The 25648-nt window shown below is 45.7% G+C and overlaps 2 protein-coding genes across 2 annotated transcripts; both read right to left on the minus strand.

The window, feature by feature from the left end:
- Positions 1-9473: 9473 nt before the first annotated feature.
- On the minus strand, positions 9474-15172 carry LOC148685442 (phospholipase A2 inhibitor gamma subunit B-like). Its single transcript, XM_088671210.1, has 5 exons — positions 15061-15172; positions 14100-14216; positions 13048-13200; positions 11967-12098; positions 9474-9697 (listed from the first exon to the last, which is right to left on the minus strand). Exons 1-5 carry the CDS (start codon positions 15170-15172, stop codon positions 9474-9476), a joined length of 738 nt encoding a protein of 245 aa, XP_088527336.1.
- A 3673-nt stretch (positions 15173-18845) lies between these two features.
- On the minus strand, positions 18846-24325 carry LOC118087816 (phospholipase A2 inhibitor gamma subunit B-like). The gene is made up of 7 exons (XM_088671219.1): positions 24148-24325; positions 23283-23411; positions 22913-23029; positions 22253-22405; positions 21612-21743; positions 20560-20674; positions 18846-20229 (listed from the first exon to the last, which is right to left on the minus strand). Exons 2-7 carry the CDS (start codon positions 23329-23331, stop codon positions 20145-20147), a joined length of 651 nt encoding a protein of 216 aa, XP_088527345.1. The 5' UTR covers positions 23332-23411; positions 24148-24325; the 3' UTR covers positions 18846-20144.
- Positions 24326-25648: the final 1323 nt, after the last annotated feature.

Here is a 25648-nt window from a genome sequence, read left to right on the forward strand (position 1 = left end):
GGCGCTGGGGAAGAAATGATAGGTGGAAGTGAGTGCAAAAGTGTGAATTTTGAAGGAGAGCTGCATTTTTATTCCTATGGCTTCATGGAGTTAGGTAAACTGGTCTCTAAATACAAACTGAGTAGAATTTCACCCCTGTTGTTGCACACTGTAGATACAAATCCCCTGGCCAATGAATCCTTTGAGAAGTTCATGGGATCAAGCACATATTGGGGGATGGGGTGAGGTGGAAAACTAAATTATTCTCCCCCATTTCAACAAATAGTTTTTAAAAATAAATAAATTCCAAACTTAATAAGCAACCCATTTAAGTAGCCAAATCAATCCAGGGAGAAGCTGTAAGGCTCACCTCATATTTTATCAGAATCCTACTGTCATGTGGAGGTGCTCAATGTACCAGTGGAACTCATAGCAGTCAGGTGCGCTGACATTTTCTTCTCAGTTCCATCCGAGGGTGGTGTGTATATGTGTGTTGCATGCACACACACACGCACGCGCACGCGCACACACACTCTCCTAATAACTAGGGGCTGGCATGACTAAACCAAGTGAGACCAACCTTATCTCCTTGATTTCAGCAAAGTATTGGGTAACTGTGGTTTGTTAAAGTTTTCCTAGCAATGCTCAGCTCCCTTAACAAACTATAGTTGCCAGGATTCTATGGGAGAAGTGTGCTTTACATGTGTGGTAATGAGCTTACTCCCAAGTAAGTATGGCAATGAGCATAGCCCAGCAAAACTTGCCTGACCGGCTTCTCTGTCTTCAACAGACAGACTGAGTGTCCCCTCATTTTGAGGGTAGCAGCAACAGAAGGGGACTTTTCAGTGGTGGCCCCCTTTCACACCCAATGGGCATGGCACCTACCTTCCTATTCTTCCAGGGCTGTAACATTTAATGTTGTTTTAACATGATTTAATTTTAATCTCTTTATAGCTACATATTAGTTTTAGCTTTGTTTTGTTTTTATATATCACCCTAGGTTCCTCATTCCTCTTTCAGTAGCACAGGAAAGAATCATCTTTTCTTAAATAAAATAAATATCAACCTAACCATGGGTGGTAATCCCTCTTCCAGAACACTGCCATTTCTCAGAAATACAAACTAGTATTATTTCTAGATTTATGCCACATTCACACCATCCATTCGAAGCCCTCTGATACCACTTTAAACAGTCACAGCTTCACCCAAAGAATTCTGGGAGCTGTTGTTTGTTAACGGTGCTGAGAGCTTTTAGGAGTGCCTCTGTTGCCCTCCAAGAGCAACACAGCTCAGAGTTTTCTGTGAAGGTAGATTGCTTCTTAACCATTCTGAAAACTGAAGCTATAGGAGACCTCTAGTTGGGTCTCCCAGCAAAATCTCTTCCCGTTAAGGGGAGGAGATGTTGTGGGCTCTCGAGGACTTCCCGTGAAGGGGGAATGGCTAGCATTCCCCCTAGCCCATTGGCTGCCTCCCCGCCGCGACGCGCCTTGGCGCATCCAATCATGATTCCTCTGGGGGCGTTGCCTGTGCATTTAAGCAGGCCCGCGGCGGGGAATCAGCCTCTTTCTCCTCGACCCGGCTCCTGCTTTCCCCACCCACCCACCCTCTTTTCAGGCAGGTTTGCTCCTGACGTTGCTGCGCACATTTATTGGCCACCATCTGGGGCCTGGTAGGATTTTTCCCACTTGGCAAATTGGCTCTGGCCTTGGGGTTTTTTGCCTGCCGCGTATGCAAATCGTCACAACTCGGGGTTTTTGGCGGTAGGCATTGGATTCTCTGGAAGGTACAGGTGCGGGGGGGGGGAGGTTGCTGCCATCACCTCCCCCAAATGCGGAAGGGTACTCCCTTAAGGAGTCCGGGCGTTGCCAAGTCCGAAGCCGTGGAAGGTGAGGGCCAGTGGGCACGCCCTTAATGGTGGCCCCAGGATGGGTCCTAGTTGATGTGCATCGCAGGACTCATCCAATGGTGGTTAACCCTTCACAGACTGCCAGCAGAACGGGCTGGAGTCAGATATAGTCGGTTAGATCCAATGCCTATTGCCAATACCTCTCTTCATCCGTAATCAATAAAGTTGTGGCCTTTTATGCCCATTAACCCTATACCAAGTGTCTTGTGTCTTTATTCTCTCGGGGAGGACTCGGGTATTGCCACACAACCCTCAGCACCCTTAACAAACCACACCTTCCAGAATTGTTTGGTGGCATCCACCATGACTATTTAAAGTGGTATTGAGAGTGCTTTAAACAGACGGTGCAAATGTGATCTAAGAGTTTGCCAAATCTAGAGCTCCAAAACGGATGTAGTATGTGACTTACCACAAGTTGTGAAGGACTGCAGGGCAGGTGCTCCTCAATAAGGATGTATTCTTCTGGCTGCTAAAGGTCACTTATGGCACATCTATTCTGGAATACCTTGCCTTATGTAGGAGTCAAAGGCTTTGGAACAACATGCAAGAAATATTTGCATGTCATGCTATATATGCTAGCGCCACTTTGATGTTCCCCACTTTTGCTCCACCCATTCACCACTCGAGGTTTGTAAATATATATACTGTACATACAGACACACATGGAAAGGTAGAACAAAGTTCAGTTGGGTCAAACAGCTTTAAAACACTGTCATACACTGTCATACAGTGTTTCCGCTCCTTCCTCCTGGGCCTGGTTCAGAAAGTGGTGGTGGGGGGGGATGAGTGTTCAGACCCCTGGGCTCTCACTTGTAGGCTACCTCAGGTTTCTGTCCTCTCCCCCATGCTTTTTAACATCTACATGCAGCTGCTGGGAGAGATCATCAGGGGGTTTGGGCTGGGTGTTCATCAGTATGCGGATGATACCCAGCTCTACCTCTCTTTTAAATCAGAACCAGTGAAGGCAGTGAAGGTCCTATGTGAGTGTCTGGAGGCGGTTGGAGGTTGGATGGTGGCTAACAGATTGAGTTTGAATCCTGACAAGACAGAAGTACTGTTTGTGGGGGACAGGAGGCGGGCAGGTGTGGAGGACTCCCTGGTCCTGAATGGGGTAACTGTGCCCCTGAATAATAATAATAATAATAATAATAATAATAATAATAATAATATATTATTATTTATACCCCGCCCATCTGGCCGGGTTCCCCCAGCCACTCTGGGCGGCTTCCAACAAAACAAAACAAAAAGGTCTGGTAATTGTTGTTCTCTTTGACCTCTGGTGGGAGGGCATTCCACAGGGTGGGTGCCACTACCGAGAAGGCCCTCTGCCTGGTTCCCTGTAACCTGGCTTCTCGTAGCGAGGGAACCGCCAGAAGACCCTCGGCGCTGGACCTCAGTGTCCGGGCAGAACGATGGGGGTGGAGACGCTCCTTCAGGTATACTGGACCGAGGCCGTTTAGGGCTTTAAAGGTTAACACCAACACTTTGAATTGTGCTCGGAAACGTACTGGGAGCCAATGTAGGTCTTTCAGGACCGGTGTTATGTGGTCTCGGTGGCCACTCCCAGTCACCAGTCTAGCTGCCACATTCTGGGTTAGTTGTAGTTTCCGGGTCACCTTCAAAGGTAGCACCACGTAGAGCGCATTGCAGTAGTCCAAGCGAGAGATAACTAGAGCATGCACCACTCTGGCGAGACAGTCCGCGGACAGATAGGGACTCAGCCTGCGTACCAGATGGAGCTGATAAACAGCTGCCCTGGACACAGAATTGACCTGTGCCTCCATGGACAGCTGTGAGTCCAAAATAACTCCCAGGCTGCGCACCTGGTCCTTCAGGGGCACAGTTACCCCATTCAGGACCAGGGAGTCCTCCACACCTGCCCACCTCCTGTCCTCCACAAACAGTATTTCTGTCTTGTCAGGATTCAATCTCAATCTCAATCTCAATCTGATGGCCAAATGCTGGCTTCCAGGCCTCATTCCTGGGTCCTCAGGACTCTCCTTGGATTAGGCAATAAACCTGGCCAAGACCATGGTCCTCTCAACAGGCCACTCCTCTTGCTGGTTCTCCTTCTTGTCCTCTTCAGGTGGTTGTACCTGCCAATAGTACATCCTTTAACTGTAATAATGTCTCGTTTCCACCACTGGAGAATTAAGAGGGTGTGTCTCTTGCAGTGCTATTTTTTCTAGAAAGAGAGGTGAAGGAACACCACAAACACTCCCCTCGTTTCTCTTGCAATGGCAATGGTGCCCACCTAAGAGGTGCCGGAATTGAGATCTGGTGAGTTCCAGCTGAAAAAAAAGCCCTGCCAACAACCTTGTGTAGTAGGTTCATCTGAGAGTGAGTGAGTGAGTGAGTGAGTGAGTGGCTGAGTGGCCCAAGGTCTCCCATGGCTGAGTGGGGATCTGGTTTGTTGTCTCCCTGCTTGCTGCAGAACTACAGCATCCCTTGCATTTCAGGGGGCTGGACTAGATAAACCTTAGGGTCCCTTCCAACTCCACAATTCTATGATGCTAAGTTTTGTGGGTCTTTAAAAGGCTGGCCGTTGCATAAACTCAATTGGGCTGCTGTTGTGAATAAGGCTGTCTCAAGGCAAATCTTTAAAAATGTAGTATAAACACTGACAACTGGGAAACACTGGCCTGTGATCGCTCCAGTTGGAGAACAGCATTTACCAAAGGTATCATGGGCTTTGAAGACACTTGAACTCAGAGCGTAAGGGAGAAACGTGCTAAGAGGAAGGCACGCTTGGCAAATCCACACCGTGATCAACTCCCGCCCGGAAACCAATGTCCCCACTGTGGAAGGATGTGTGGGTCCAGAATTGGCCTCCACAGTCACTTACAGATTCATTGTTAAAACTGTGTTCATGGAAGACAATCTTACTCGGCTACGAGTGATCGCTGAAGAAGAAAAAGAAGCTTTTTAACTAACCCCTTTTGAGGTTCTAAATAAATGTTTGTGTTAGGCTTTGAAGCACTGCGAGGCTGTGAGCGTTGGGGTTGCCATATTTCAAAAAGTAAAATTCCTGACACCCAAAAAGTTGTTTTAGAAACCCACACAAATTGTTAAGCTTTTTGGGTGATTTTAAGCTTTTTGAGCCATTCTCATTGCTTTTTCCATTGCGTTGCCATCCATCTGGGTTTCCCCTGACATTTTGCTGATTCAGCAAAATTCCCCCCCCCCGATGCCATTTTTTTACCTGAAAACCAGGACATTTCAGGAATTTTCCTGACGTATGGCAAGCCTTGTGAGTGTGAGGGCACTGCAAAAGACTTGGGAAAGTGTGTGTGTGTTTTGTAGGGTAGCCATATTTTAAAAAGTGAAAATCTGTACACCAAAATTCCACTCTTTCAAACATCCGAATCCTAGATATGTCTGGGAAAACCCAGATGGATGGCAACACAATCCTAGTGTGAATTCAATTGCTAGGAGGCAGGCATTGTACCTGAGCTGTAGGTGTGTTGTCCATGTTAATCCCCTTCTCGTGTGTGTGTGTGTGTGTGTGTGTGTGTGTGAGAGAGTGTGCATGCGCGCATGCACCATCATCATGTATATAAATGCAAAAGTAACACTGAGCATGTAAACATTCCTCTTTAACCAGGCCGTTGGCTGATTGACATCCAGTGCCCTTTTAAAGTGTGTTGGTGCAGTGTGTGTGTGTTATTGGGTTGTTTTTGTTTTTACTATATATTTTGTGGTTTTATGTTGTGACCACAGTGCACAAATTTCAATAAATAATAATAATAATAATAGATCAGAACCCTCCCCCCGACTGGCAGAGTTAGTGTCCCTTTAACAGATGTACGGCAGGCAGAAATTCAGCAGGTCAGAATAAGCATTTTGGGTGTTTTTCATTGGATGTCCAAGGGATTTAAATTCCCACTTTTAACAGTTCAATAGGGTTGCAGATTCCAGTGTGTGCTCTCACCAAGTGGACTGGGACAGCATACAGTGGTGCCTCAACTTATGAATTTAATCCGTTCCGAAGGCACCTTCGTAGGTTGAAAAATTCGTAAGTCTAAAAACGCCATTGGAAACACAATTTCCCATAGAAATGCATTGGAAACGAAAAATTCGTAAGTCGAAGCAACCCTATCTAAAAATTCGTAAGTCGAAAAATCCCTATCTAAAACTGCTGCAGTTTCCTTTCAGATGTTGAGACATTCGTAAGCATGTGACCATTAGCCCCATTCGTAAGTCGAAAAATTTGGTTGTTGAAAAATTCGTAAGTCGAGGTACCACTGTATGTGTAAGATTTCAGACCTGAGTACACTTGTATTTGAACTTGGATGAGCTTTCAGTTTGAACCATGCATGTTTGCTTAAAAATCTATCCCATAGAATCATAGAGTTGGAAGAGACCACAAGGGCCATCCAGTCCAACCCCCTGCCAACCAGGAAACACAATCAAAGCATTCCTGACAGATGGCTGTCAAGCCTCTGCTTAAAGACCTCCAAAGAAGGAGACTCCACCACACTCCTTGGCAGCAAATTCCCTGTCGAACAGCTCTTACTGTCAGAAAGTTCTTCCTAATGTTTAGGTGGAATCTTCTTTATTTTAGCTTGAATCCATTGCTCCGTGTCTGCTTCTCTGGAGCAGCAGAAAACAACCTTTCACCCTCTTCTATATGACATCCTTTTATATATTTGAACATGGCTATCATATCACCCCTTAACCTTCTCTTCTCCAGGCTAAACATACCCAGCTCCCTAAGCCGTTCCTCATATGGCATTGTTTCCAGGCCTTTGACCATTTTGGTTGCCCTCCTCTGGACACGTTCCAGCTTGTCAGTATCCTTCTTGAACTGTGGTGCCCAGAACTGGACACAGTATTCCAGGTGAGGTCTGACCAGAGCGGAATACAGGCTTGTAATTCTGTCAAAAAATGAGATCAGATTAGTCTGACATGACCTATTGTTCAGAAACCCATGCTGACTTTTAGTGATCACAGTGTTTCTTTCTAGGTGCTCACAGACTGTTTGCTTAATGATCTGCTCTAGAATCTTTCCTGATATTGATTTCAGGCTGACTGGGCGGTAATTGTTTGGGCCCTCTCTTTCCCCATTTTTGAAAATAGGGACAACATTGGCCCTCCTCCAGTCTGCTGGGACTTCGCCTGTTCTCCAGGAATTCTTGAAGATTACTGCCAGTGGTCCGGAAATCACCTCTGCCAGTTCCTTTAATACTCTTGGATGTAGTTTAGCTGGCCCTCGAGACTTGAATACATCTAAACTTGCCAAGTATTCTTGTACTACCTCCTTATTTGTTCGGAGCTGTGTTTCCCCTGTTGAATCATCTGCTCCATATTCTTCAAGTCGGGCATTGTTTTCTTTTTTAGAGAAGACTGAGGCAAAGAAGGTATTGAGGAGTTCTGCCCTTTCTCTGTCCCCTGCTCGCATTTCACCATCTTCTGTTACATCTTGGATCTTGGCCCCAGGGAGACCCCACACCTCTCGAGACATCTTATCAGGCCCACAGATCACTGCTTCTATACCCCTCAGTAGGGAATCCCCTCTCACCACTACACGCCTCCTCATAGGCTTGGACGGGATTCTTCCATGTGCTGTCCCTTCCAAGGTCACCTGCATATTCTCAGAGGACTGACTTTTCTGCTCATCTTCATATTTCTGATCAACTATGATGAGGGAGAGATCTTCAAATGGAGTCTGTTCTTCGTCTTCCATGTTAAGGGAGAACACTTCAAATTGATTGTGTAGTTCTAAACACATAGCCTGGCGTGCTATGGTCCATGGGGTCACGAAGAGTCGGACACGACTAAACGACTAAACAACAACAAAACACTCAGAGCGATCCCTGGGCCTTTACTTCTATGAGTCACTTTCCTCCATACATCTGACTCCTGTGTTGGGGAACTGACCTCCTCCTCAGGGATGCCCCCTGTCTTCTCCTTGGTGCAGACAGTGTGCTCTGCTGCATCCAAGAAAAGCTCCAGCTAGAAGAAGAAGAAGAAGAAGAAGAAGAAGAAGAAGAAGAAGAAGAAGAAGAAGAAGAAGAAGAAGAAGAAGAAGAAGAAGCCGCCGCCTAGGTCTCCCCCAATAAACGTTTAAGACTAGCTCCCCTAAATCTAAAAGATGGGTCAAACGGCGCGCGCCACTAGGCGCGCTGCTGAACTCCAGGCACTGACTAGCTCCACCCGCAGCTAGTCACCTGACTCACCTGACTCCACAGAAGCCCCGCCCCCTTCAGACCATGTGCTCAGGGAGAGCACACTTCCAAGGTCACTGGCCAGAAACAAACACACACACAAGCCTGGACAGTCCCACTGAGTGTTTGGAAAACATTCTTTAAGAAACAGATAAAAGTTCCTGGAAGCTTTAAAGAGGGTTCCAGAATTTTTCTTTAGTGTGTAGGAGTGGCACTCTAGGCTTGATTGGTGTCAGCTGGAGGTGCAAATAAAGGGAGGAAGTTGCAGGCTGCCATTTCCACATGAGGAAAGCACACACATACGCTGTCAGCATGCACGCTGACAAGAAGGTTGGAAGTAAGACAATGTGTGCTGCTGATACTGTGAGTTTTGCTGGGTCAGGATTGTTAATTACAGGACTGAGATTATACCGTGCTGGAGAGATAAAGAAGGAATGTAAATAGCTTAACAGTTCAACGAAACCGCTTCACCTGGGCCACGTAAAAAACCCCAAACCCCATGTTTCAGAACACACAACTCACTCAAAAGTGCATGCTGGGAAATAGAACCCAGAAGCTGACAGTTCCTTTTCCAAGGGTGGGGGCCAAGGAATGGAGATACAGGGCGGAGGCCTCGGCTCGCATTTACAAACTAGGCCGAGCCAAGGCCTAGAGACTAGGCCGAGTGGAGCCCGGGGTGGGGTGTGGGGGGAGGAGGGGCCCAAATAGGTCATGGGTTGAGCCAGGGTGGGAGGAGTCACAGGGATGAGACACAACAACGGGAGGGGGGAGGAAAAAACACATAGTCCGGGGATGGACGGACACATCCTCCCCATTTCCTGGGAAACAAGGACCCTGAGTCAGGCACAGCAACACGTGCCCGGGCCAACTAGTATAATATATAAATGCTCGTGCAACCAGTCAAGCAATAAAGAAGCTCTTGACTGTGAATTTGAGTATGACTCCTGTTCTTGTCCTCTGCCTCTGGGGAGAACTCTGCTACAAACAGTAAGAAGTGGTTATACTGAAGTGCCACCACAGAAGCAGAAAAGCACAGCAGAAGTGTGTGGGCGGTAACCTCTAATAAGGAGGCAGCTCAACCAGCCCTGCCCTTTCCCGTATTCCACCAGCAGTGTGCATATATGGGGGCACGGAGGAGAGGATGTTCCTGATGTTCCTGTTTTCATCTGAGAAATCTTGGCAGCCATGAAATGTGTTCCACGGGTTGAAAAAGGTCCCCTGTTTCTGCTCAGGCTGCTTGGCCAACAGATCTTCACGAAAGAATTTCATCGTCATTTCTGCAAAAGAACAAACCGGCTCTTTGTAAGTCAGTAAGATATCTACGTAGGAATACAAATCCCTCTGGGGAAAAACAAACTGAAAGTAGAGACGGGCATGGAAAGGAAAGTCATCCTCAGTGCCGAGTCACAAGAAGCAGTTCATTACAAGAGGATCTTCACCAGCAGAAGCCATGACAAGGCCAGAAGAGGAAATCTCAGTGATGGGGGTGCCTTACTGGCTTTAGTGGCTGGCTCACATTTACCATCCAGAATTGCAGAAGTAACTGCCCTGAAGGGATTATCAGGATTTTCTGTCAAAGAATGTAGTTGTATAGTATCGCAGTAACTTTTGGTAGTGCAACCTTTCATGGTGATTCCATACCCTCCTGCAGATGGAAAAAAAAGATGGGAGGTCAAGGGGGGGCACTATTCCCAGTATTCCCAAAAACAAGTTTGATTTGTCTCCCACCCATGGTCAAATGGGCTAACAAAATAAATTAAAAAAACAAAATAAAGATAAAAGCAAAAATAAATAAATAAATCAAACTTTCAAAAAATACCCCACTTTCTGATAGTTCAGATGTATGTGGAGGCTGTTAGGTTTCTATTCCTCTCACTGTGCAGGTCACATGCCTGTGTTATGCATTCCAGCAAAGATTGTTGAATCACAGGAGCAGATGTTTGCTGTATTCTGTTTCCGTTTGTTTTGTTTTTTTCTTCGGACTTCTCTCAGTGAGAGGAGACATGTTTTCCTTTTGTTCTGCCTTACACTTAATAAAGTAGCTTTTAGTACACAACCTCAGCCTGGCTCCATCTGCGTTTTATCTCTGCTGGACTCTGAATATGTACAGGGGTGTCTCCAAGACATGGATCGTAATAAATCGTTGGGATGAATTCGTTCCTGCATTATGCCTGGGGATCGTTCCTGCCCCCGGCTGACCCGACAGTGCCATATCTGTTGATTTCAATGAATCTACTATGAGTAAGACTAGTCTTGGATATAACCCATTAATGGGGATGTTCCAATGGGTTGAAACAGTATAGGACAAAGAATGTTCTTCTTCCAGGCGCCACTCATGTTGACCTCAAGTGTAGCTATTTTTCTGGCATATATTTAGGGTGAAAATGTATTTAACCTCACAAAGTACAGTCCTCTATTTGAAGGTCTATTAGAAGCTCTAAGGGACAAGCTCTGTTTTTGGGCCTGTCTGGTCTCCAAAGCTCCTGATCAGGGGTCCCCAGACTTACCTGGCCTTGGGCCGGTGCCTCGAGTGCCGAATCATGCGGCAGGCTGGCGCACGCACCCATATGCGATTTCCGACGTACTTCCAGGTTGCTGGGAGCATCGAAAATAGCTTGTGCGCATGCGCCAGCATCATTTCCAGTGCACTTCTGGGTTGACAGAACACCAGATATAACTTGTGCGCATTTGCATGGCCTCATCCAACCCGGAGGTGTGCCGGAAATTACGCTAGTGCATGTGCACAAGCTATTTTCGACGCTCCCGGCGACCTGGAAGTGGGCAGCCGCACTGCGCTGATAAGAGCGGGCAGCAGCAGCAGGTGCTGCCAGGGGCCAGATAAATGAGCCTCATGGGCTGTATGTCGCCCCCGGGCCGTAGTCTGGGGACCCTTGCTCCTGATGAAGCATTGCTCCAGATATTGTGGAATAATATTATTATATTATATAATCAGCATCATCTTTAATATAAAATAAAAGAAAAAACGTTTGGAGGGTGGCAACAAAAAAACAGGTCTTTTCAGTGGTGGTTCCTTGACTGTGGAATGCTCTCCCCAGTTAGGCTCGCCTGGCACCATCACTACATGTATTTGGGTGGCAGGCAAAAACATTCCTCTTTTCTAGGCCTTTGGTCATTAAATAATCTATGGCCTGCTAAAGCTTGGGGGACTGTTGTTGTTGTTGTTGTTGTTGTTGTTGTTGTTGTTACAGTCGCACCTTGGAAGTCAAACAGAGTCCGTTCGACTTCCAAAACGTTCAGAAACCAAAGTGCGGCTTCTGATTGGCTGCAGGAACGTCCTGCAGCCAATTGGAAGCCACAGAAGCTGCGCCGGACGTTCGGCTTCCAAAAACCGGAACACTCACTTCCACATTTCGATTGTCCTGGAGCCGATTTGTTCGTGAGCCAAGGCGTTTGGGATTCAAGGTATGACTGTCATTATTATGCTGCCTGTTACTATGTTTTTTGTTATATCTGAAGTTCCCGAACTTGCTTTTCAATTCAAATGCATCTCCCAGACTGATTGTGCACTTTTCTGGTTTGGTAAAGTGTTTTAAATGGGGTAAAAAAAAAAACATGCAGAAAAGGTGCTTACAAAATATGCTTCTGACTGGTGAATTCATTGGAAAGCATGGGTGTATCCTACTAAAATTGGCTCAGAGCACACCCACTGAAATTAATTTAAACTGGTCAACGCTATGATTAACATCAGCTAAAACCCAGCATATGTTACCTAAAATGTGCACATTTCAAATAAAAAGTGAACCCAAAATGCATAAAAGAAACACAAACAACTGGGTAGAACAGGCTGGAATTAGACCCTTATGACGGAGGGCCAACAAGACCATAATGCAACAGAATTTGTGGCTCAGCCAATTCCTGCTCAAACCCAGAAGAGCATAACAAATCAGAATTACCAATTTTGATGATAGCATCCAGACAGTGGTCCTCTACTCCTTTACATTTTGTATTCTTGTTAGGGCACTGAGGGGACAGAGAATAACAGGATGGACATGTTTTCCCATTGGCGTTTTCCATCATAGGAGGCACTGAAAAAAAGCAGAGAGACAGTGTACACGCACGCATTCCTCTCTATCCTCCATCCAGGCAAGCAAAGAGACATTATCACAATTTAAGGACCACAGATCTCGCCATCCAAAAACATTCAAGGGGATCATGGAGTAGGACTGCTGTTGGGTGTGGCCTGGAGAGATGGGGCATGGCCGAGGAGGGAATGTGATTTAGACTAGTGTACTTCAACCTTGGGTTCCCAGATGTTGTTGGACCAGAACTCCCATCTTCCCTGACCTTTGGTTGCTCGGATGAGGGGTGATGGGAACTGTAGTTCAACAACACCTGAGGACCAAAGTCAGAAAACTTTGGTCTAGAGAGAATGCACGGACCAGATAGAGAGGCCCAGAGGGGGCACAATTGGCTCCCAGATGTGATGTTGCCCTCCACTGTGCTGTTGTTGTTTAGTCGTTTAGTCGTGTCCGACTCTTCGTGACCCCATGGACCATAGCACGCCAGGCACTCCTGTCTTCCACTGCTTCCCCATGTTTGTAGCTTCAAGAACACTGTCCAGCCATCTCGTCCTCTGTCGTCCCCTTCTCCTTCTCCTTGTGCCCTCCATCTTTCCCAAGGGAAAGATTTCCCTCCATCTTTTCCAGGGAGTCTTCTCTTCTAATGATGTGGCCAAAGTATTGGAGCCTCAGCTTCAGGACCTGTCCTTCCAGTGAGCACTCAGGGCTGATTTCCTTCAGAATGGTGGCAGTGACCCACTAGTACTTGATTCAGCTAAGCGAAATCAACAACAGCAAAAAAGTTGGATGGGAGACTACATGGCAATCACTAACTCCTGCCGGCCATATGTGGTATTTCGTTCCACTGTGCTGCACAGTGCCAAATGATAAATCTGTGATTCAGGAGCGCCCTGATGAAATCAGTGGCACAACCTGACCTCTGGGGCATAGAACGGAAGAAAAAAACTATACTCACACTTAACAGTAACAGACATGCACTCAGTACCCTGACAGCAGATGAACACTCCTCTGGAACTAAACATCTCGCCCAGAGTTACATAAAATGGTCCCAAACTGCAGACTAGAGCAGGTGCACAGTCTTTCACGATCCTCAGAGATGATTTTCCTTCTGCAAAGAATGGAAGAATAGCATAAGGATTTAGGTCAACTTCCACATCATGAGGCCCTCCTGGTTTTGCAGGGCTACAGCTCCCCTTAGCTCCAGAGAGCCCAGTGAAGGCTCAGAAATGACAGGGACATCTAGAGGGACATTGGACCTTCACCACAGAGTTAAGGTATCTCAGACTTCAGGAAGTTGGGAAAGAGATACCTGTATATTCCGGCGTATAAGACGACTGGGCGTATAAGACGACCCCCAACTTTTCCAGTTATAATATAGGGTTTGGGATATACTCGCCGTATAAGAAATATGACCCGGCGTATAAGACGACCCCTGACTTTTGAGAAGATTTTCCTGGGTTAAAAAGTAGTCTTATAATATACAGTATTTTTTGCTTGGAAAGCTAAAGGCTGTATACCCCAAATGTTTTTGACTATGACGTACCCTCCAGCATTTCTCCAATGAAAACAGGGACGTCCTGTCCCATATCAACAACAGCTTTCTTATTTATATCCTGCCCATCTGACTGGGTTCCCCCAGCCACACTGGAGGGATTCCAACACCCACAAAAACACAATAAAACATAAAACAAAACATAAAAAATATACCCTCCAACATTTCTCTGATGAAAATAGGGACATCCTAAGGAAAAGCAGGACATTCAGGGATCAAATAAAAAACTGGGACTGTCCCTGGAAAATAGGGACATTTGGAGGGTCTTCTATGAGTTTATGATCCATAGCAGCCTGTTAGCACTGCCAATAATAATAATAATTTATTATATATTAATAATTTCTTATATGCCACCCATCTGAGATATATATATATATATATATATATATATATATATGCCTTTTGCAAAATCTATGCCTGGACTGCATTTGGGGGGGGGGGTCCATCTCACTCACCTATTTTGAATTCAGTAAGAAAGACAACACAGGTGTCGTCATCAGGGCTGCACCTTTTAATGCTGCCCTTGCAGCTGGTGCCTTCCGCTGTGCACTTTTCACACTCCAGTGAGTCACCTGTAGAAGAGAAAAGGAAAGGTTTCATAAGCAGAGTCCAGGTGCAGACACTGGTCTGCAAAAAGGGGGCAGGAGCTCACATACGTGGGTCAAGTGCAACATGGTCCCTGCCCTATGAAATGTGACACTCACCATTTTGAAGTCAGTATACAGTGGAACCTCGGTTTATGAACACCTCGGTTTATGAATTTTCAGTTTATGAACGCCACGGACCCATCTGGAACGGATTAATTCATTTTCCATTACTTTCAATGGGAAAGTTCACTTCAGTTTATGAACGCTTCAGTTTAAGTACTCTGCGGACCCGTCTGGAACGGATTAATCCACTTTCCATTACTTTCAATGGGAAAGTTCGCTTCAGTTTATGAACGCTTCAGTTTATGAACAGACTTCCGGAACCAATTGTGTTCATAAACCGAGGTACCACTGTATTGGTTTCCAGCTCAGTCCAGGGGCGCTGAATTGCCCCCCTCCAACTAGAGGGGGCCCAGCATTGTGTGACATCATACGCACATCATGTGCCATACCACACGTCCTGGCGCATGCATGGTGGAGACAGAGGGTGGAATGTGCAGAGGGCAGTCTTCAACCTCCATGCATTCTGTCACTACTCGGCATGTGAGTGCCACCTGGCAGTAGCAGGTATCAAAGAAGGGAGGCCCCTCAATATTGGGGGGACTCAGCCCTCTACTCACAAATATTGAGGGGGCTGAAGCCCCTTCCGCCTCCTATAGTTGGTGCCCCTGCTTCAGTCAGCTCTTCCAAAATCAACTGCTTAGATCTGGTTTACTCTCAGGTATCCCCCTGCAACACACACCAGCCCTAGAAGATTACTACTGCTAACCTGGAGTTAGAAGCACAGAGAAGAAAAGAAGTCCCAAGACAGCAGGCATGGTTCGTGAGAAGAAATGCGCAGCGGGAACACGTGCAAAATGCTTGGTTCCTTGTGAAGCCATTTTATCAGCCCGCCGTCTGCAAAATTAATAAATCAAAAGCCAGATTGGAAGCATGTATGATTTTTTTTAATGTCCCAATTTATCAGTACAGTGAGATGCTGGAATTTGGACACCATAGATACAAACCCTCCTCTCCCGCGAATCTTCTGAGAAATTCATGGAATAACAGAGGGATCTCGTCAGGTGATGAGGCAAACATGTATTAGCAAGGTTGGGAAACTAATTCATCCTCAGCCCAGTATACCTGAAGGAGCATCTTCACCCCCATCGTTCACCTTGGACACTGAGGTCCAGCTCCGAGGGCCCCTCATGGCGAGAAGTGAGGTTGCAGGGAACCAGGTAGAAGGCCTTCTTGGTAGTGGCACCCACCCTGTGGAACCCCTCCCACCAGGTGTCAAGGAAATAAACAGCTACCTGACTTTTAGAAGACATCTGAAGGCAGCCCTGTTTAGGGAAGTTTTTAATGACTGGTGTTTTAATGTATTTTAATCTCTTGTTGGAAGCTGCCCAGAGTGGCTGGGGAAACCCAGCCAGGTGGGTGGGGTATAAGTAATAAGTTGTTGTTGTTGTTGTTGTTTGCCCTCACAGTTCAACAAAAAAGCTTTCCTTGCTCCAAACTTGATTATAAACCAAAGCAAGGGGGGAGGGGTTAAAATTCAAGGCAGAGAGGCTGTAAGGCCCACCTCATGTTTAACCAGGATCCTCTCACCCCCATGTAGAGCTGTGCTGTTCATGTGCCTCAACTTTTGCGTAAGATCACTTTGCATGCGTGCTGGGCCAGTGGGGGCCATAACTGTCAGGTGTGTTGTTTGTGGTGTGGCAGGTTTAGCCTGTGCACCCCGACAATTCCTTCACACATGCTTTCAATGCAGGCATTGGGAATGCGTATGTCTCCACATGTTGGATTCCAACCCCCATAGCCCCTGACCCAGAGCAGAAACGTGACCCATTGATACACCCACTCACCAACCCCCCTGTCACCCCCCTGTGTTAGCCCCTAGAGCTTCCCCTTTTCAAATATCCCATTGTACGGGACCTCTGCTATAGTTTAAAGCTGCAATTCCTCGCCATTTTCCTCCATCCCTGCTGGACTCAAACTTCTGCTGTTGTTTAAAACCATCACTTTCCCACTGTCCGTATCCTTTGCTTCTCGCTCGCATGCTATGGCTACTGCTGCTGTTCAACACATCTTCTCTTCGGCTCCCCTAGCCCACCCTGACTTCATCCAAATCCACGATTGTGATGCAGCACTGCAAATCCTCCAATGGGGGCTGCGTGGTAACAGCCTTCATTCATTTTTATGTACATTGGAAGTTTCACTGAACTTGGAGGAGTGGAGAGAGTTTCTTGCTTCTTGCTGGCTATCAGAGGACAGGTTGCCTGGGCTAATGGTGTGGTTCACAAAGCTGGCTTTGTATTTTGACTACTTTCTCCTACATGAACCTACCTAGCTATTAAGATTGGGCCTGCTTACGTGCTACTCTTCCATTTGAACTAAGTTACAGCGTAAAATGTGTAGAAGATACTCTTCACAAAGGTCTGCCTGGCACCTTTTTGTGCCGTGTGTGTGTGTGTGTGTGTGTGTGTGTGTGTGTGTGTGTGTGTGTGTACACCTATCCACACCCCTATATATTTGTTATCTGCTCCAGTCTTTTTGTGCCTTTGTTTTATGGCTAGACTAACTGCTTGCCAAATGTTTTATCTGTTAAATCCAGTGCTTTTTTTCTGAGGGGATGCAGGGGTAACGTATACCCCTAAACATTTTGTGAATCTTTGTACTTTTGTCTATTTACTGTATTTATTTTTCCCAATTTGAACTATAAAATGGTTGTTTTCTTGAGTCAAAATGAAAGTACCCCTAAACATTTTTTTAAGAATAAGTACTGGTTAAATTATATTGTATATGTATCTTGAAACCTCTAGGGCAGTGGTTCCCAATTAGCTAATTACTGAGGACCCCCTATTTTTCAAAAGCCAAGCCATGGACCTGCAACTTTTCGAAATTTTGCTGACTCTATGGTAGTTACCTCTGCAAAGCATTTTTTGACAAAATATGGAGTAGCCCCTAATAAGCAAAATATTTTAGGTATTCTGTCGTACCTCCGCTTACGTAACCCTTTGGATACGTAAACTTCAAAATGCGAACGCAGCGAACCCAGAAGTATTTTTCCGGCTTTTGCCATGTGCGCATGCGCAGAAGTGCTCTACATGCCGCACACATGCGCAGAAGTGCTAAACTGTGCCACGCACATGCACAGAAGTGGTCCTCCAGTTGCAAATTCCTCGGGATGCAGCCAGACCTCCGGAATAGATCCCGTTAACAACTGGAGGTACCACTGTACCCCCCCCAAAAAAAAGACCATAAAATTTGTGATCTTACCATGCAAAAATGAAAAAAAAATTGTTGGGAGAGGAAGGCATGGGATGGGACCCCCTGGACTCCTAATTGGAAACCACTGCTCTAGGGATGTGGCTGAAGGAAGGAAAATAAAAGTTGGAATAAATAAAAACCTAACATAATGATATTTTTAAATTTTTATTAGGCACCAGATATGCACTAGGACTCTATATCTATCTCCTCCCCACAACTCTCTCCATAATATAAAGAAGGGAGTTGCAGGGGGTCGGATTAAATGACCCTTGGGGTCTCTTCCAACTCTATCATTCTATGATTCTACGTGAAGAGTTGCACCAGTAATCAATCTGAGTGCTGCATAAAGTGACTCTCTTCAAAGAAGGAGGGAAAGGTGAATCCAGGAACCTACGGGCCAGTTCACTACCTGTAGATGTCAGTCCTGGGCAAACTTATCCTACAAATTATTAAGCTATCAGTGAACACCTAGATAATAAATAAATTCACTGCTAAGTAAGTAGTAGAGGTGTGCCCTGGATGCTGCTAGAACTTGAGCCAAATCTGGAAGACATGAGATCCCCTCTCACACAGCTTCTCCTTACCCAGCCCCCTCCTGATCACACAAATGATTTGGGGGGGGGGCAAGCAAAAGTGGTATTGTGTTGCCTTAGATGGATGGTGCGAATGTGACTTTGTGGTTCTAGAGCTCCATAATGGATGGGATACGCGACTTACTACAAGCTGCTATGGTCTGCTGACTGGGTGCTCCTTGGTGAGATTGTCTTCTCCTGGCTGCTAAAGGTCACCTATCCTAGAATACCCTGACTTATGAAGGACCTGAAGGCTTTGGAATGATGTGCAAGAAATATTTGTGTTTCAAATTATATAACAACAACAACAACAACAACAACAACAACAACAACAATTTATTATTTATACCCCGCCCATCTGGCTGGGTTTCCCCAGCCACTCTGGGCGGCTTCCAACCGAATATTAAAAACAGTACAGCATCAAACATTAAAAACTTCCCTAAACAGGGCCACCTTCAGTTGTCTTCTAAATGTAAAATAATTGCTTATTATCTTGACATCTGCTGGGAGGGCCCTCTGCCTGGTTCCCTGCAACCTCACCTCTCGCAATGAGGGAACCGCCAGAAGGCCCTCGGTGCTGGACCTCAGAGTCCGGGCTGAACGATGGGGGTGGATACGCTCCTTCAGGTATACTGGACCGAGGCCGTTTAGGGCTTTAAAGGTTAGCACTGACACTTTGAATTGTGCTCGGAAACATAATGAAGACTCGAGAGACATTGCATTGCACAGAATAGCCATATTTATTAAATAGCAAACAATAAGATCTGCAAGAAAATTCAGTTACATTGTGAAAAGATCTGCAGGAAAATTCAGTTACTGTACATTGTGAGGTGGAATTCGAATCAGCTGCTGGGGGGAAGGAAAGACTTTGCCCCGGGGGGGGGGGGGGCAGAACGAACATGATTGGTCAGTTAGTTATTTCTATTGTTTACTTGATCTAGGGGGGCAGCTTCCCTCCTGCCCCCTCCCGGCTACACCCATGAAGAGCAAGCCTAAAAACTCTGACTTTCATTTCCAATCAGGCTTGAGGGCCAAATACAAGCCTCCTGGCCTCCTTCTCAGGTCCTCAGGACACTCCCTAGACCATACACTCAGCTGATACGATGGTCCACACTGCAGACCACACTTCTCATTGGTTCTGCTATTCATCCTCCTCAGGTGGTTGTGCAGTCCAATAGTGTATCTTTTAATTGTAATTATGTCCCTTGTTGTTGGATATTCTCTCTGTGTGAGAGAGAATCATTTGTTCCAGAAACAGAGAAGTTTCAAGAAGCAGCATAAGGCTAAGATTGTTTTGTCTATGCCAGGATGTTTTCTCTGGGAGCTTTTTCTTTGGACATGCGCAGTGTGACAGGAAGCACTGATAACAATGGTTTTGCGTAACTTGTGGTAACTTGTTGTGAGTCTCTTGCTTGCACCTTGCGGTGGGAGAAGCAGAGAGAGAGTCTTGGACTCTTGTTGGACTCTAAGCTTGCCTTGACCACAGCAGTGGTGAATGTCTGTATATCTTTGCTACCGATATGCTTTTATGTCTGTCAAGTAAACCTCTACACTTGACTGAAACTTTAAGGCGTTCATGAGTGATTTATTGCCTACTGTGTGTACCTTCAACCCCAAATATGCTTCCAAGGAAGGAGCTGCGTTGAGATGTAACTCTGCTGGGTATGGATACTGACACACACACACACACAGCAAAAGTGATGCCAGACCAAATTATTCTAAATCATCCATCAGAGGTTGATGGATCGATCCAACACTTGTTTCCATCATTGGAGAATGAAGAGAGTGTGTCTCTATGTGTAGAAACTCCTGATGTTTGCATGGTTGGAATGTGGCCTTTGTTGCAGAACCATTTGCCCTTGGTCTTGACCATCACTATAATTTCTTTAAAAAAACCCAACTGACTCTTTGTGAGTCAGTAAGATATCTATGGATACAAACCTCTCTGAAAAAAACAAAGAAATTGAAACTAGAGTAGGACATGGAAAGGAAAGTCGTCCTTTGTGCCGAGTCACAGAAAAGATTTTATTTACAGGAGGATCTTCACCAGCAGAAACCATGACAAGGCCAGAAGGGGAAATCTTGATGATGGAGGTGCCTTATTGGCTTGTGTATAGTTACCATCAAGAACTGCAGAAGTAACTGCCCTGAAAGGATTATCAGGATTATTGGCTTGTGTATAGTTACCATCCAGAACTGCAGAAGTAACTGCCCTGAAAGGATTATCAGGATTATTGGCTTGTGTATAGTTACCATCCAGAACTGCAGAAGTAACTGCCCTGAAAGGATTATCAGGATTATTGGCTTGTGTATAGTTACCATCCAGAACTGCAGAAGTAACTGCCCTGAAAGGATTATCAGGATTATTGGCTTGTGTATAGTTACCATCCAGAACTGCAGAAGTAACTGCCCTGAAAGGATTATCAGGATTATTGGCTTGTGTACATTTACCATCTATAGTGCCAGATGCAACTTCCTTGAATGTATTCTTAACATTCTGTGATAAAGCCTCGCAGTAATTCTTGGTAGTGCAACCTTTCATAGTGATTTCAATCCCTCCTGGAGATGAAAAGGAAAGATGGGAGGTCAGGGGGCCCACTATTCCCAAAAATTACCTCCCGCAAACAAGTTCGAATTGGCTCTCAACCTTACATTGGCCTGGCCAAGCTAACAAAATAAAAAATGGCAAAGCAAAAAGTTGCCTATGTAGCCATGTCCATTAATTTCAATGATTCTACTCTAGGACTAGTCTTGTATATAACCCATTGATGGGGATGTTCCTATGAGTTGAAGTCATATATTACAAAGAATAAATGTTTTCCTCCCAAGTGCCACTCGCATCTTCCCCAGTTGTAGCCATTCTACTGTGCAGGGTGACCCTGTATTTGACCTCATAGAGGACAGTCCTCTATTTGAAAACCTGCCAGAGAAATTCTTTGTTTGATGGCTTGTCTGGTCTCCAATGCTCCTGATGAAGCATGGGTCCATATATTGTGGGATCATAATATTATTATTATATTATATTGTATTGTATTATTATCAGCATCACCAGCCTGAACTCACCTGAGTCCCTGCACCTCTCAAGTGGGCACCATTGCCATTATAGGAGAACAAGGGTGCACCATGAGTTCTAGCACCTCTTTTACTTGAAAAATAGCACTGATGTGATGATGCAAAGTTGCTTAAGCCTTCAGTTTTCCAAGCAACTTATAAAACAGTTTCTTTAAAACAAAAACATGTTTGGAGGGTGGCAACAAGAGAACAGGCTATTTCTGTGGTGGCTCCCTAACTGTGGAATGCTCTCCCCAGAGAAGCTCACCTGGCACCATCATTACATGTATTTGGGTAGCTCTGTTCGCCCTTGGCACCCCACTCCCAGTGGAAAAGCACGCTCTGCCACTGGACTGAGTGCCAGCAAGACCAAAATGGAACAGAATTTTCATTGCTCAGCCAATCCCTGCTCAAAATCCCAAGAACATAAAGAAATCAGAAATACCACTTTTGATGCTAAGATCCAGACATTGGTCCTCAGCTCCTGTGCATTCTGCCACGTCTGAAGAGCATGGGCTTAACAAAGAATAGCAGGCTGGGCATTTTTTCCCATTGACTTTGTTGTTTATTGGAGGCACTGGAAAAAAGGCAAAGAGACAGTATACACTCACGCATTTCCCCTCTATCCTCTATCCAGGCAGGCAGGAGATGTTATCACAATTTAAGAACCACAGATCTTGCCAGCCAAAAACATTCAAGGGGATTGTGGAATAGGACTGCTGTTGGGTGTGGCCTGGAGAGATGGGGCATGGCCGAGGAGGGAATGTGATTTAGACTAGTGTACTTCAACCTTGGGTTCCCAGATGTTGTGGGACCAGAACTCCTATCTTCCCTAACCCTTGGTTTCTCTGACGAGGGAAGATGGGAGTTGCAGTTCAACAACATCTGGGGGCCATAAGTCAGAGAGCATTGGTAGATTGAGAGGTCTGGAGGGCCACAATAGGCTCCCAGATATATTGGTTCCCTCCACTGTGCTGCACAGTGGCAAATGACTGATCTGTGATTCAGAAGTCCACCTTTGAAATCTCTGGCACAACCTGACCCCTGGGGCATAGAATGAGGGGGTGGCAGAAAAAATACACTCACATGAAACAGAAACGGATGTGCAGTCAGCATCCTTGCAGCAGACAGCCATTCCTCTGGTAGTCATCATCTTGCCCAAATTTATGGAATATAGTCCCTGTCCACAGGCCTTAGTGGATGAACAGCCTTTAAATATAGTTTGAGTTGATACCTGATCTGCAGAGAATGAAAGAAAAAGATAAGCATTTAGGGCAGCCTTCCACAACATGGTTCCCTCCTGGTGTTGCTGAGCTACAACTCCCATCAGCCCCAGAGAGTGCAGTGAAAACTCAGAAATGACAGGAACTGTAGTCCAGCAACATCTGGAAGGACAATGGGGCTTAATCACAGGTTTAAGATAGCTCAACTCCAGGGGGCAGAGCTCTCAGCTTGGAAAGCTAGATGCAGTGTGCTCCAAATGATTTTAATTATGATTCTCTGATCCCTATCAGTCCCAGTTAGCCGTCAGGAAGCTGTCAGGTGCACCAACTCCCCAGGGCCACAAGTGCTCTAGACCCCACAACATTTTAATGGGGGGGCAGGGCACCCACAAAGTGCAGTGGCAGTGCGCACATGCCCCCCCCAGTCAGTTGATGAATCGACTGACTCCCAATAAGGCATCTTGATATGCCTTTTACAAACCTCTGGCCTAGACTGCATTTGGTGGGCATCCTTCTCACTCACCTACTTTGCTTTCAGTAAGAGAGACAGCACAGGTGTCTTCATTAGCACTGCAACTCATCTTCTTGCCATTGCAGCTGGCACCTGTCCCCACGCAGGTTTCACACTCCAGTGAGTCACCTGTAGAAGTGAAGGTAAAAGGTTTCATAAGCAGAGTCCACATGCAGACGCCATTCTAAGTCTGTGAAAGGGGTTTCATCCCACAAACGTGGGTCAGGTGTGACACTGATCCAGCTCTATGTATTCACCAGTTTATAGGTGATATTTTGGTTTCCACCCCAGTCAGCCCTTCTGAAACCAACGTCTTGGATATGGTTTACTCCCAGGTATCCCACTGCAGCACACATCACCCCAGAACATTACGGCTGCTTACCTGGAGTTAGAAGCACAGAGAGGAGGAGAAGTCCCAAGAGAACTGGCATGGTGTGTGAAAAGAAATGCGCAGCGGGAGCACGTGCAAAAAGTTTGCTTCCTTGTGAAGCCTTTTTTTTCAGCCTGGTGTCTGCAAAATAAATAAATAAAAATCCAGATTGCAAACATGCACAATTATATATATATATATATATATATATATATATATATATATATATATATATACCTCCACCACCAAATTTCTCAGTACAGTGAGATGCTGGGGTCTGGACATAATTGATACGAGCCCTCCTTTTGCATGAATCTTCTGAGAAATTCATGGGATAACAGAGGGATCTCATCTTAACACATACTATTATTATCCACCCCTGCCCCCACAGTTCGGCAAAAAACTTTATTCCAAACTTTATTCCAAATAAAGCAAAACAAAGAGGGATTTTAGGGCACAGGGGTTGTAAGGCTCACCTCATATTTAACCAGGTGAGTGAATTATAGTGGGGTTAGGATTACACTACACACCTGGACAGCTCACACATGCTTCTCAAGAGCCTTCCCCAGCAGGGGAAACCAACTGCTCTCTTCCAGGCGGGTGATACTGGAGAGATGCTGCATCTCTTAGTTTCCCCCTCCTGCCCACAAAGCTACAATCTCTGAATTTCCTGCAAAGAGTGATTGATTGTTCAACCAAGTTGGAAACAGGAGCCCTGGCGGAGCTCAGTATCCTTAACAAACTACAGCTTCCGGAATTATTTGGGGGAACCCATAACTGTTTAAAGTGCTATCCTAGTGCTTTAAGTGGATGATGTGAATGTGACCTAAGAGCTTGCAGGTCTCGAGCTCCATAATCGTTGGGAAATGTGACTTACCCTGAGTTGCGAAGAACCGAAGGGCGGGTGCTCCTCAATGAGAATGTTTTCTTCTGGCTGCTAAAACTCACTTCTGGCCCCTTTGCTCCTGTATACGTGGGCTTATGAAGAAGGTGGCGGCAGCAGTAGCATGACGCAAAATATAGATTAGCTTATCATATCATTTGTGCAAATTTGATTTCCACCATGACTGCACCATTTGCTTGCAACCGAAGTTAGAACCATTTAGACACGTGACCTACATTCACCATAACTGTGCTTCCTGGGTTTTTGTTTGGGGTGTGTCATCAAAGTTCTGTGGGTCAAAGCTGCTCAGAAGATAAGGGCCAAGTATAAAACACTAAAATAGAAACAGAAAACAATGTAGCCGTGGGGGGGGGGGGAATAGAATGGAGTTGTTGCAACCAAAGGACAGAAATCACATGTTTTTTTATATTGTTATAAGGTGTTGGGTTTTTTTTTGGGGGGGGGGCGATTCCCTGAAGTTCTTAACTGTATCAAATGAATGGAGATGTTGAAGTTGGCAAAGTGCTAAAATACAGGTGAGACCAGTTTTCTGGGACCAGGAAGCCATTTGGCAAAGGAGCCTAATAAGAGACAGGGAGCTGTTCCCCGCAGGGCCAACTAACACAAAGGCTCCCCACTCAGCGGGGGGGTTAAACAGGGCTGTGTTCTAGCTCCCCTCCTGTTTAACTATTACATAAACAACATGGTACTTAAAGTAAAAGGCCCACAGTTTCATTCACCTAAATTGGCAGATAGGCAAATACCTATTCTTTTATATGCGGATGACGCTTTGATTTTATCAAGGAGCCCAATTGGGCTATGGAGGGCACTACGGTCATTAGCAGAATTCTGCAAAGAAGCCCACCCCACTATAAATTATCAAAAGACAAAAATAATGTCTTTCACTAAATGCCCCAAGAGTGCATAGACGGCCGAAAAATTGAACAGGTCCACTGCCTAAAATACCTAGGCTTCGTCTTCCACGATAGGGGGCTAAAGAAAGCCCACTTATCACAGTCAGCAATAGCAGCCCACAAGTCCTCCGCTGCCATTCTAAGTTTTCTGAGATCAAAGGGAGGTCAATACATTCCAGTGGCTCTAAAATTGTTTGAGGCTAAAGTGATGGCTCAGCTGCTCTTTGGGGCTAACCTTAACATTCCGCCACCTAATCTGAATATAGCTGAAAGAGTCCAGTCAAAATTCCTCAGAGCAGCTTTACAAATGCCTCCATGTGCGTCAAACGCTGCGATACGGTTGGAGACGGGCATGATCCGCATGGAGGCCAGGGTGTGGATGCAGGCTTGCAACCTATGGATGAAACTCAACCTGAACCCACAGGGCTTAATCTTGCTGTTATCAAAAGATAAGTACCATTCCCTTTGGAGTAAGGCCACAGTAAATAAGATGCTAAGTATAGGCCTTCATCCAGCCAGCCTGATGTCACGTGACCTTGACTCAGCAAGAGGATAACAGATACAGAAAGGCAGAAGGACCT

This window comes from Zootoca vivipara, chromosome 6 (genome assembly GCF_965207765.1).
Source record: "Zootoca vivipara chromosome 6, rZooViv2.hap1.1, whole genome shotgun sequence".
NCBI classification, from domain to species: domain Eukaryota; kingdom Metazoa; phylum Chordata; class Lepidosauria; order Squamata; family Lacertidae; genus Zootoca; species Zootoca vivipara.

Bases quoted from the DNA above. Each gene is read 5' to 3' on its own strand.
- LOC148685442 (XM_088671210.1), bottom strand. From the start codon at position 15,172: ATGGCTTCACAAGGAACCAAGCATTTTGCACGTGTTCCCGCTGCGCAT. The intron at 13,201-14,099 runs GTGAGTGAGATG...CATTCTTTGCAG, and splicing joins TCTTACTGAATTCAAAATAG to AAGGAAAATCATCTCTGAGG. The intron at 9,698-11,966 runs GTAATTCTGATT...TTCCATCTGCAG, and splicing joins GGATGCTATCATCAAAATTG to GAGGGTATGGAATCACCATG.
- LOC118087816 (XM_088671219.1), bottom strand. From the start codon at position 23,331: ATGCCAGTTCTCTTGGGACTTCTCCTCCTCTCTGTGCTTCTAACTCCA. The intron at 23,030-23,282 runs GTAAGCAGCCGT...TCACTTCTACAG, and splicing joins CTCTGTGCTTCTAACTCCAG to GTGACTCACTGGAGTGTGAA. The intron at 21,744-22,252 runs GTGAGTGTATTT...CCTTTTTTCCAG, and splicing joins CACATCCGTTTCTGTTTCAT to TGCCTCCAATAAACAACAAA.